General features: G+C 44.7%; 1 protein-coding gene across 1 annotated transcript in view; it reads right to left on the bottom strand.

The window, feature by feature from the left end:
* Window positions 1-10,287: 10,287 nt before the first annotated feature.
* Window positions 10,288-13,110, bottom strand: part of cubn (cubilin (intrinsic factor-cobalamin receptor)) — a 457,032-nt gene continuing 454,209 nt past the window's right edge. Inside the window, 1 exon segment of the mRNA XM_041183948.1 lies at window positions 10,288-11,530. Within this exon segment, the coding sequence (XP_041039882.1) occupies window positions 11,523-11,530 (8 nt within the window). The 3' untranslated portion in view covers window positions 10,288-11,522.

The following is a 13,110-nucleotide window of genomic DNA, read 5'->3' as shown; positions in this document are numbered from 1 at the left end:
ACAAACAAGCAGTGATAGAAGCAGATCATCAAAAGATGTCAACGACAATAGTACAATAGAACACATAGGTGTTAAAATTAAAGTTGGTGATATTATCTAAACGAATGTGCTAATTAAGAATGGATGGTAGGGCACTCAAGGTATAGCTCTAGTGGGTTTTTTTTTATATAATGGAAATAGGTGGGAAAAGGAAAATCTTTATAACTTATTGGAAAAAAAAGGGAAGGGGGAAACAGAAAGGGGGTGGGGATGGGGGAGGGAGCTTACGACCTAAAGTTGTTGAATTCAATATTCAGTCCGGAAGGCTGTAAAGTCCCTAGTCGGAAGATGAGGTGTTGTTCCTCCAGTTTGCGTTGGGCTTCACTGGAACAATGCAGCAAGCCAAGGACAGACATGTGGGCAAGAGAGCAGGGTGGAGTGTTGAAATGGCAAGCGACAGGGAGGTTTGGGTCATTCTTGCGGACAGACCGCAGGTGTTCTGCAAAGCGGTCGCCCAGTTTACGTTTGGTCTCTCCAATGTAGAGGAGACCACATTGGGAGCAACGAATGCAGTAGACTAAGTTGGGGGAAATGCAAGTGAAATGCTGCTTCACTTGAAAGGAGTGTTTGGGTCCTTGGACGGTGAGGAGAGAGGAAGTGAAGGGGCAGGTGTTGCATCTTTTGCGTGGGCATGGGGTGGTGCCATAGGAGGGGGTTGAGGAGTAGGGGGTGATGGAGGAGTGGACCAGGGTGTCCCGGAGGGAGCAATCCCTACGGAATGCCGATAAGGGGGGTGAAGGGAAGATGTGTTTGGTGGTGGCATCATGCTGGAGTTGGCGGAAATGGCGGAGGATGATCCTTTGAATGCGGAGGCTGGTGGGGTGATAAGTGAGGACAAGGGGGACCCTATCATGTTTCTGGGAGGGAGGAGAAGGCGTGAGGGCGGATGCGCGGGAGATGGGCCGGACACGGTTGAGGGCCCTGTCAACGACCGTGGGTGGAAAACCTCGGTTAAGGAAGAAGGAGGACATGTCAGAGGAACTGTTTTTGAATGTAGCATCATCGGAACAGATGCGACGGAGGAGAAAGGAGATATGGCTGTGAAAGCGGGTTTTAGTAAACACCTTGTCAAACACTAGGAGGGAAATGGAAAGCAAGGAAGGTGAGCAAGACAACAGAGAGATACGGAAATCTTGTCGCAGAGAGGAACAGAACTTCTTCAAGGAGGTAGGCATTTCTTGAAGAGCAGTGGCAGTCAATTAAACACAGAGATAAAAACAAAAAAACTGCGGATGCTGGAAATCCAAAACAAAAACAGAATTACCTGGAAAAACTCAGCAGGTCTGGCAGCATCGGCGGAGAAGAAAAGAGTTGACGTTTCGAGTCCTCATGACCCTTCGACAGAACTTGCGTTCAAGTCCAAGAAAGAGTTGAAATATAAGCTGGTTTAAGGTGTGTGTGTGGGGGGGGCGGAGAGATAGAGAGACAAAGAGGTGGGGTGTGGGGGGGGTGTGGTTGTAGGAACAAACAAGCAGTGATAGAAGCAGATCATCAAAAGATGTCAACGACAATAGTACAATAGAACACATAGGTGTTAAAATTAAAGTTGGTGATATTATCTAAACGAATGTGCTAATTAAGAATGGATGGTAGGGCACTCAAGGTATAGCTCTAGTGGGTTTTTTTTTATATAATGGAAATAGGTGGGAAAAGGAAAATCTTTATAACTTATTGGAAAAAAAAGGGAAGGGGGAAACAGAAAGGGGGTGGGGATGGGGGAGGGAGCTTACGACCTAAAGTTGTTGAATTCAATATTCAGTCCGGAAGGCTGTAAAGTCCCTAGTCGGAAGATGAGGTGTTGTTCCTCCAGTTTGCGTTGGGCTTCACTGGAACAATGCAGCAAGCCAAGGACAGACATGTGGGCAAGAGAGCAGGGTGGAGTGTTGAAATGGCAAGCGACAGGGAGGTTTGGGTCATTCTTGCGGACAGACCGCAGGTGTTCTGCAAAGCGGTCGCCCAGTTTACGTTTGGTCTCTCCAATGTAGAGGAGACCACATTGGGAGCAACGAATGCAGTAGACTCAGTTGGGGGAAATGCAAGTGAAATGCTGCTTCACTTGAAAGGAGTGTTTGGGTCCTTGGACGGTGAGGAGAGAGGAAGTGAAGGGGCAGGTGTTGCATCTTTTGCGTGGGCATGGGGTGGTGCCATAGGAGGGGGTTGAGGAGTAGGGGGTGATGGAGGAGTGGACCAGGGTGTCCCGGAGGGAGCAATCCCTACGGAATGCCGATAAGGGGGGTGAAGGGAAGATGTGTTTGGTGGTGGCATCATGCTGGAGTTGGCGGAAATGGCGGAGGATGATCCTTTGAATTCTTAATTAGCACATTCGTTTAGATAATATCACCAACTTTAATTTTAACACCTATGTGTTCTATTGTACTATTGTCGTTGACATCTTTTGATGATCTGCTTCTATCACTGCTTGTTTGTCCCTACAACCACACCCCCCCCACACCCCACCTCTTTGTCTCTCTATCTCTCCGCCCCCCCCACACACACACCTTAAACCAGCTTATATTTCAACTCTTTCTTGGACTTGAACGCAAGTTCTGTCGAAGGGTCATGAGGACTCGAAACGTCAACTCTTTTCTTCTCCGCCGATGCTGCCAGACCTGCTGAGTTTTTCCAGGTAATTCTGTTTTTGTTTTGGATTTCCAGCATCCGCAGTTTTTTTGTTTTTATCTCTGTGTTTAATTGACTGCCACTGCTCTTCAAGAAATGCCTACCTCCTTGAAGAAGTTCTGTTCCTCTCTGCGACAAGATTTCCGTATCTCTCTGTTGTCTTGCTCACCTTCCTTGCTTTCCATTTCCCTCCTAGTGTTTGACAAGGTGTTTACTAAAACCCGCTTTCACAGCCATATCTCCTTTCTCCTCCGTCGCATCTGTTCCGATGATGCTACATTCAAAAACAGTTCCTCTGACATGTCCTCCTTCTTCCTTAACCGAGGTTTTCCACCCACGGTCGTTGACAGGGCCCTCAACCGTGTCCGGCCCATCTCCCGCGCATCCGCCCTCACGCCTTCTCCTCCCTCCCAGAAACATGATAGGGTCCCCCTTGTCCTCACTTATCACCCCACCAGCCTCCGCATTCAAAGGATCATCCTCCGCCATTTCCGCCAACTCCAGCATGATGCCACCACCAAACACATCTTCCCTTCACCCCCCTTATCGGCATTCCGTAGGGATTGCTCCCTCCGGGACACCCTGGTCCACTCCTCCATCACCCCCTACTCCTCAACCCCCTCCTATGGCACCACCCCATGCCCACGCAAAAGATGCAACACCTGCCCCTTCACTTCCTCTCTCCTCACCGTCCAAGGACCCAAACACTCCTTTCAAGTGAAGCAGCATTTCACTTGCATTTCCCCCAACTTAGTCTACTGCATTCGTTGCTCCCAATGTGGTCTCCTCTACATTGGAGAGACCAAACGTAAACTGGGCGACCGCTTTGCAGAACACCTGTGGTCTGTCCGCAAGAATGACCCAAACCTCCCTGTCGCTTGCCATTTCAACACTCCACCCTGCTCTCTTGCCCACATGTCTGTCCTTGGCTTGCTGCATTGTTCCAGTGAAGCCCAACGCAAACTGGAGGAACAACACCTCATCTTCCGACTAGGGACTTTACAGCCTTCCGGACTGAATATTGAATTCAACAACTTTAGGTCGTAAGCTCCCTCCCCCATCCCCACCCCCTTTCTGTTTCCCCCTTCCCTTTTTTTTCCAATAAGTTATAAAGATTTTCCTTTTCCCACCTATTTCCATTATATAAAAAAAAACCCACTAGAGCTATACCTTGAGTGCCCTACCATCCATTCTTAATTAGCACATTCGTTTAGATAATATCACCAACTTTAATTTTAACACCTATGTGTTCTATTGTACTATTGTCGTTGACATCTTTTGATGATCTGCTTCTATCACTGCTTGTTTGTCCCTACAACCACACCCCCCCCCCCACCTCTTTGTCTCTCTATCTCTCCGCCCCCCCCCCACACACACACCTTAAACCAGCTTATATTTCAACTCTTTCTTGGACTTGAACCCAAGTTCTGTCGAAGGGTCATGAGGACTCGAAACGTCAACTCTTTTCTTCTCCGCCGATGCTGCCAGACCTGCTGAGTTTTTCCAGGTAATTCTGTTTTTGTTTTGGATTTCCAGCATCCGCAGTTTTTTTGTTTTTATCTCTGTGTTTAATTGACTGCCACTGCTCTTCAAGAAATGCCTACCTCCTTGAAGAAGTTCTGTTCCTCTCTGCGACAAGATTTCCGTATCTCTCTGTTGTCTTGCTCACCTTCCTTGCTTTCCATTTCCCTCCTAGTGTTTGACAAGGTGTTTACTAAAACCCGCTTTCACAGCCATATCTCCTTTCTCCTCCGTCGCATCTGTTCCGATGATGCTACATTCAAAAACAGTTCCTCTGACATGTCCTCCTTCTTCCTTAACCGAGGTTTTCCACCCACGGTCGTTGACAGGGCCCTCAACCGTGTCCGGCCCATCTCCCGCGCATCCGCCCTCACGCCTTCTCCTCCCTCCCAGAAACATGATAGGGTCCCCCTTGTCCTCACTTATCACCCCACCAGCCTCCGCATTCAAAGGATCATCCTCCGCCATTTCCGCCAACTCCAGCATGATGCCACCACCAAACACATCTTCCCTTCACCCCCCTTATCGGCATTCCGTAGGGATTGCTCCCTCCGGGACACCCTGGTCCACTCCTCCATCACCCCCTACTCCTCAACCCCCTCCTATGGCACCACCCCATGCCCACGCAAAAGATGCAACACCTGCCCCTTCACTTCCTCTCTCCTCACCGTCCAAGGACCCAAACACTCCTTTCAAGTGAAGCAGCATTTCACTTGCATTTCCCCCAACTTAGTCTACTGCATTCGTTGCTCCCAATGTGGTCTCCTCTACATTGGAGAGACCAAACGTAAACTGGGCGACCGCTTTGCAGAACACCTGCGGTCTGTCCGCAAGAATGACCCAAACCTCCCTGTCGCTTGCCATTTCAACACTCCACCCTGCTCTCTTGCCCACATGTCTGTCCTTGGCTTGCTGCATTGTTCCAGTGAAGCCCAACGCAAACTGGAGGAACAACACCTCATCTTCCGACTAGGGACTTTACAGCCTTCCGGACTGAATATTGAATTCAACAACTTTAGGTCGTAAGCTCCCTCCCCCAGCCCCACCCCCTTTCTGTTTCCCCCTTCCCTTTTTTTTCCAATAAGTTATAAAGATTTTCCTTTTCCCACCTATTTCCATTATATAAAAAAAACCCACTAGAGCTATACCTTGAGTGCCCTACCATCCATTCTTAATTAGCACATTCGTTTAGATAATATCACCAACTTTAATTTTAACACCTATGTGTTCTATTGTACTATTGTCGTTGACATCTTTTGATGATCTGCTTCTATCACTGCTTGTTTGTCCCTACAACAACACACCCCCCCCCACCTCTTTGTCTCTCTATCTCTCCGCCCCCCACACACACACCTTAAACCAGCTTATATTTCAACTCTTTCTTGGACTTGAACCCAAGTTCTGTCGAAGGGTCATGAGGACTCGAAACGTCAACTCTTTTCTTCTCCGCCGATGCTGCCAGACCTGCTGAGTTTTTCCAGGTAATTCTGTTTTTGTTTTGGATTTCCAGCATCCGCAGTTTTTTTGTTTTTATTACTTACCAGCTGTTGAATATCCTAGAGACGGCATTTGCCTTATCACAATAGGCTCATGTTTCAACAAACAGAAGCAATGTTCTTGTACATTATATGCTAACGCTGAACAGAATGGTGTCTCTGTCTCACATTTAACTATCGTGTCACATAGTTCTATTAACCTTTAAAGATCTAGCCTTGACATTTGTTGTGCTAATAGTGTGAGATCCTGTATATTGAGCTAGGTATTGATTAACTTGAAGGACAGAAACACAGTCAATTTTTTTTTTACCCTGTTACTTTTTAATTTTGGGGGGCAAGTAAAGGACAAACTATAAGGGCAAATTGGGTGGGGGACTACAGTTAAAATAGAGCAGGTGAATTACCTGTTTCATCCTCCATCCACCTTAATTTTTAAATGTCTGATTTTTCATACATATGGGATGCCTACCTATATCTGGCAGGATGATCTTACATTTTTGCAAATTGGGGTCCTACTTTGTTACTAAGACCCCAATGCCAGCTTAACCAGAAAACCAGTGGGGTGCCCCAACAAAAACAACTAGCTAAGGCCACCAAGAAGGCTGTTTAAAGTAAGATGAACTTTTCTTTGTGCTGGGAGGAACAGAAAGGCTTAAGTATATCCAACAAGGAATGTGTAGGCTTGTCCTGCAAAACATTCCATGCCCCACCTTTCCTGAACTGCTGAATCCTTAGAGCCCCCAGCCTGTCCCACCACACACTCCCTCCCATCTCCCAATCCTTACCTTGGGCCTGGCACGAAGCCTCTGGTTTGACAACCTTTCCACCTCTGACTTCCTGGCTATTTTGTCTGGAAAGTCAGCCGATAGCATGTTAAAAGCGACTAAATTTCCCATTGCCATTTAGGAGGGACAAGTCATTCGCTAGGCTGTTTTCCCACCTGGGAGTTAAAATTCCCTTTTGAGAGCACTTGATTGGAAAAATGTACACTTAAGTATTACTTATTACATTTCTCAGAAAAATTCCAGAATGCCTCACATACAATGAATGACTTTAAAATAGAATGGCCATTTTTATGTGGACAAATGTGACAGCCGCATGGAAAAATTTCAGAAACAACATTAAGGGCAGAATTTTTGGGTCAGCGAGCGGGGGCGTGTCGTAAACTGATGCATGGTGAGGTCGGGCAGGGCTCCTGATGTCACCGCATGTCATTTAGATTGTCAGTTTGGCGGGCACACAGCTGCATTGGCTGCACGCCTGCAAAAGTGTCAAAGGCCTATTAAAGCCATTAAGAAAGTAATTAAAGTTATTAAGAATGCTGCCCGTCCAAACTTAAGGTTGGCAGGCAGGCCAAGAGTCCAGGCAGCCTTCGCATTTTTCATGAAGCCTCGTCCACGGGCGGGATGAGGTTTCATGAAGGATTTATTAATTAAATAAAAATATTTGAAAAAAATTAATGGACATATCCCAGCACATGTGACAGTTTCACACGAGGGGACATGACCTTAAAATTTTTTTTTTCCTTTATTAAATTTTTCAGAACTTAAACTAATCTCCCTGAAATTAGTCTCAGGGAGATTTCTGCACCCTTTTGCGTGCATGTGCGAAAGAGCGCAGGCCCCGACTCAGGGAATTCCACCCCCCCACCCCCCACAGGGAGCGCGCAGCGCTTCCGGGTGTGCGTCACGCTGGGCAGGCCTTTACTGGCAGCGCGCATCTGATCAGGGGTGCCGATTGGGGTTAATTGGGTTAATGCTCGCTCCCGCCTACCCCCGCACAACTCTCCCCCCCCCACCACCGCCCCCCCCCCCCCCCCGCCGCCCCCACCCCCCCCACCCCCCCAAGATGGAGGGGAAAATTCAGCCCTCAGACAACGAACCAACTGATCCATTTCTTGGTAATGCTGGTTGAGGGAAGAATGTTCTCAGTATGGTCAAGGCTTGCTGCTCTTCTTCAAAACAGTGTCAAAACAATGACCGTCAACATCCACCTGAATAGTGGAACAGAGTAATTGGCTCTTTGTTTAACATCTCATTGCCAAAACAGCACCTTACCTCTGACATTGCAACACACTTTGGTGTCTCACACTCAAGTCATATAGTATTGCACATAAGGGATGGTTCCACAATCCAACACTTAAAGAGCTATGCTCACAAGAAATGTACCATGGGAGAATCAAAGGGTGAATGCCTACAATTTCCCAAGACATGCTCACCATGTGTGCCATTTGGTGCTGGAGATGTCATATTGTGAAATCACCCATTAATGTTGGGCATGAACCAATCAGCTTGAAGATCCTATGGCAGCTCCTAAGTTCCCATTTGCCAGCTGATTGTTATAAGGTGTAAAAGTACCAGCTGGATTATTCAGGAGTGAAATCAGCAAGGCCTTCTTCCCACAAAACAATAGTGAAAATTAATAGAATTCTCTCCCCTAAAAGGCTTTAGATGCCGGGCCAGTTAAAATGTTCAAGAATCCCATTGATAGATTTTTGTTCGGTAAGGGTATCAAAGGCAGGTAAAAGCAATTGATCAGCTATGATCTAAGTGAATGGTGGAAAAGCCTTGAGTGGCTGAATGGCCAGTTCCTGTTCCAATGTTCCAATAAGGCAGGCCCAGTTGGGAACATTCTCCATACTCACTGCCAAGGCCATAGCCTTCTATAAACCTGGACCATCCCTTTCAATGAGTTCATTTCCTAGGCCCCAGAGGTTTCTGTTTCCCTTCTCTTGTATAGATCAATTAAATGTTCACAGACAATACTTGATGGGAGGGGTGGGGGGGGGGCGCAGTGGAGGGCAATGGGCGATTGGATATTTCTGCAGCACCATCAGGTATGTTTCTTTCAATCACTGTTCTTGGTCCTTGGCGCCATTGAGCTTTAGGTTGCTGCAGCCATCAATTCATTACTCGAGACTTGCTGGATTTCCTACCTGCCTCACCTTCTAATACAGCATTGGGAACTTAACACAAACATAATAATTAACATGAGGAAAATGTGATTGGATCACATCTGTGGGCGCAAGATGCACACAACATACATGTGAATATTGCCATTGAGGAAACTTAATCCTTTCACTCCATCTACCTCAGGAACCTAGCGCTGGATTTTGCCATCCCGATGCTAGACAACCCCATATCCGGTGCCTAAAAATGGAGGCTGAGGACATAAATTTAAATTTCCCACCCGATTCTTTCAGGCTGCTATTTTGATTGGCATGGAAATCATGGAGGGTGGTAACCCAACATTCCCTCAAAATGACGTTCTGGTTCAGCCTTTAAAATGTCTGCTGAACTTTGAATTCCCTGAAACTGACGGCTTCTGCAAGGTGAGTAGGTTCCTGAAGCTTGTGTGAAACACATCATGACAGTCAGCTCGTGAATATTGGGTGAAGCCTGGTGTGGAGCTGAGAACTGTTTGATAAATGAGGTTAAAAGATCTTGCCAATTTTAAATGTCATAATTAGATGCTGTATGAGAAGTTGATTGTTTTTAGTGCGAAGATTGATCATAGGGCTTTAAATTGACCAGCATTGTCGAAGTGTTCTCATGTAATAGCATACTTTCTATGCAGGTTAAAGTGCTCGTCTGCATTCAAGTATTGAGAAACAAATATGAATAGGTCCTGAGATTTGACTTTTATTTTGATTTAAAGCCTAGTCATCTGCTCAGCATTTGAAAAAAAGAACAGATCACCATCTGTTCAGTCAACTTCAAAGGTACCAGTGTATTGAACTCCAAAGGGTATGTTTACACAGTTGTGCAAAGGAATCTCATTATGAATGCTTGGGTGAGCTCCAAACCACACTAATGGATTTATTCAGCAGGGGTTGTTCACACAGCAGTGAATGGGTCTGTGAGCTTTGTTTGGTTGACAGTCTTATGAATAGTTAATAGGATTAAAGTGTTTTGAAGAGGTTTTTGAATAGCTGTTTGTTTATTTTGACAGATTTATGAGCACTTGAGATGAATTAGGTTTTTTTCATGCGCAGTTTGAATGGCTGTTTGATTACCAATTTTATGAGTGCCAAAGAGCAGCTTTTTTTTTTCAAGTGGCATTTGGATGATTGTTTTTTTTATCTCATTTCAAATACTTCTCACTGTTATTATAAGGCTCATGAGTTCTGTCTAACGGTCGCTCACAGAATGGAGCTGATGTGCCAATGAATGGAGGCAGGCCTTAAAACCTGCTGGCCTATGCATCCACCCTGTTTCAGGAGATGGAGGCCATGACCTCAGCCTGACCCTGGCTTCCTGGGCTGAAACTCACAAGTGCATGAGGGTTTCTTCAGAACATGGGAACGCAATGTCGGGACATATCCTGACTTGCAATCCCAGAACCAATAATGAAAATCAGGCTCTTAGCCTTTAGCAGTGACAGAACACTAACGTAATCCATATTATTTTCACTTTAACGGGAAAGGGTTTTAAAACTTATATGCTTACAAGCACCTTAAAATTATCTTTATTTTCACATACTGTATATTGCTAGATTTTGGTATGAAAAATAATTATGGTTTTGATTCAAGAAAGATGTTCCTTTCACTTCATTATAATGGGGTGGTTACTTTTCATTGAATTCAATTAAAATAATCATCAGCCAATTACACTTAGATTTACATGACTCTTTATTAGAAACATTATATTCTAACACAAATTCTACACCAGCATTGGGGCAAAACTCATTAGTTCTACATTTTGTATTTGGATTCTAGGGAATAAAGTAGGCATTCATTATGATACCAGCAATAAACAATTATTTTGTGTTTTTCTTCCATTCATACAAAATAGGACCATTGATAGAAATATTAGCAAATATAAAATTTATAGCACAGAAGGAAACCACTTAGCCCATACTGTCTGTATCAACTGAAAAAGAGCGGTCCAGCCAAATACTACTAGTGCACATCCAAGTATTTTTTTTAAATGTGATGAGGACTTTCTGCCTCTACCGCCTTTACAGACAGTGAGTTCCAGACCCCCACCGCCCTCATAATAATAAAAGCTCTCATCAACTCTCCTCTAATCCTTCATTCAATTACTTTAAATCTATGCCCACTGATTAAAGCCTTCTCTGAAAGAGAATAGATCCTTCCTATCTATGCTCTTGAGACCTGTTATACTTTTATATACCTCAATTGTATCACTCTCAGCCTCCTTTGAAAGCCTATCCAATCTTTTCTTGAAGCTAAAATTCTCAATTTCTGGCACCAACCCTGTAAATATCCTTTGTACTCTCTCTAGTGTGATCATATTCTTCCTGTAACCAGAACTGATATGTAACTCCATTGCAACCATGCTAGCTATGCCACACACACTCCTCTCTTTGGAAATTATCTAGAAGTTGATTTTACAACATTCATTTTATACCCTCTGGTATAAATTTATCCACATTAGTATCATGTTTCCGTTCTCTCCATCTAACTTTCAGTAACTCTATCTGTTTCCTCCATATTCTCAAACTGACTTCCTCTTTATAATGACAATACGTTCTCCTTCTGTTACTTAGCTTTAGAAGTTTCTGAAATATTATTCTATCAAAAATGCCCTGGCATTTCGACAAATCAACACTTTTATAATCATTATGAAGTAAGATTTATGAGTTAACTTGGTAAATTTCAGGTGCATTCCACTTTGGCCACTACAGAAGTGACACAGTACAACATAATTTTAAACAATTTAAGTGAAGGAAAATAGTAGCTTGCTATTACATTTTGGAACTATTAATTTATTCTTTGGATAAATTTAACTGGTCCATGTTATTCTGAATCCAGAGGGTATAACTGCATATTCAGCATGGAATTTCACAAACACACGGTGAGATGCAGAAGTGAAAGCAGTAATGTTACTTTCCTATAAGAAAAGAGAGTATAAGATCATGTGAATGCAAAGTGTACTGTGTATTCTTACAGATCAAATAATACATAAAAACAAACAATAAAGCATAACATGAACAATCCCATTCTTACCCATCAAACCCATGCAATCCACAGTTGTGCTTCTATTCAGAACACTTCTAAACTAAATTACTCACCTGTCAAATGTTCTTCAAAGTTTCTTGCTGTCCCAAAGGTAAGTCAAGCAATTTTCTCTTAGTTGAGGTTGCTTTTTGTCAAGAAACTATCATACTTTTCCTAATACTGAATCACAGAATCACAGAATCACACAGTGCAGAAGAGGCCCTTCGGCCCATCGAGTCTGCACCAACACATGAGAAACAACTGACTTAACTACCTAATCCCATTTACCAGCACTTGGCCCATAGCCTTGAATGTTATGACGTGACAAGTGGGCATCCAGGTACTTTTTAAAGGATGTGAGGAAACCCACCTCCACCACCCTCCCAGGCAGAGCATTCCTGACCATCACCACCCTCTGGGTAAAAAAGATTTTCCTCACATCCCCCCTAAACCTCCTGCCCCTCATCTTGAACTTATGTCCCTCGTGACTGACCCTTCAACTAAGGGGAACAGCTGCTCCCTATCCACCCTGTCCATGCCCCTCATAATCTTGTACACCTCGATCAGGTCGCCCCTCAGTCTTCTCTGCTCCAACGAAAACAACCCAAGTTTATTCAACCTCTCTTCATAACTTCAATGTTTCATCCCAGGCAACATCCTGGTCAATCTCCTCTGCACTCCCTCCAATGCAATCACATCCTTCCCATAATGTGGCAACCAGAACTGTACACAGTACTCCAGCTGTGGCCTCACCAAGGTTCTATACAACTCCAACATGATCTCCGTACTTTTGTAATCTATGCCTCGACTGATAAAGGCAAGTGTCCCATATGCCTTTTTCACCACCCACTAACATGCCCCTCCGCCTTCAGAGATCTATGGACACACACACCAAAGTCCTTTTGTTCCTCAGAACTTCCTAGTGTCTCGCTCGTGGATGAGGCTTCCTAAAAAGCCTTTTCGCCTGCCTGTCAACTGTTAGGGTGAACAGACAGTAAAAAATTCAGCACAGTTGTAAACTTAATGGCTTTAATAGCCTTTTAATTGCCGGCGGGCACGCTGCCAGCTCCGGTGCACTCGCCAACCTAACTATCGCGAGACTGCATGTTGACATTGGCACGCTCAGCCAATGTTAATGCGTTTAATTTCACGCTTGGGCGTGTCAGGTGCGCACCCGCATGCCGAGCGAAAGATCCTGACCTATAACTTCATATGCATTGATCATTCCTTGTTATAGGGATAATACTGCCAAGCAGCCCTCTGGTGTAGAAATTTAAGCACAAATATTCTTAGTACCATGTGGGAACAATATAGGGGTGGTACACCTGATCTAGTCTTCCAGTCAGGTCCGATTTGTTCATCACAGGCACACAGCAGGTCACACGACTGGAGCAACCAAGAGGAAGTTGGGTATTATCTGTGCCTTCAAGCTAGCAGTAACTTTAAAGGTGCAGACTAAATAGAAGCTTCATT

The sequence above is a fragment of the Carcharodon carcharias genome, chromosome 3 (assembly GCF_017639515.1).
Source record: "Carcharodon carcharias isolate sCarCar2 chromosome 3, sCarCar2.pri, whole genome shotgun sequence".
Lineage (NCBI taxonomy): Eukaryota > Metazoa > Chordata > Chondrichthyes > Lamniformes > Lamnidae > Carcharodon > Carcharodon carcharias.
The sequence above is the reverse complement of the archived record's forward strand: the minus strand, read 5'-3'. Positions and strand labels throughout refer to the sequence as shown.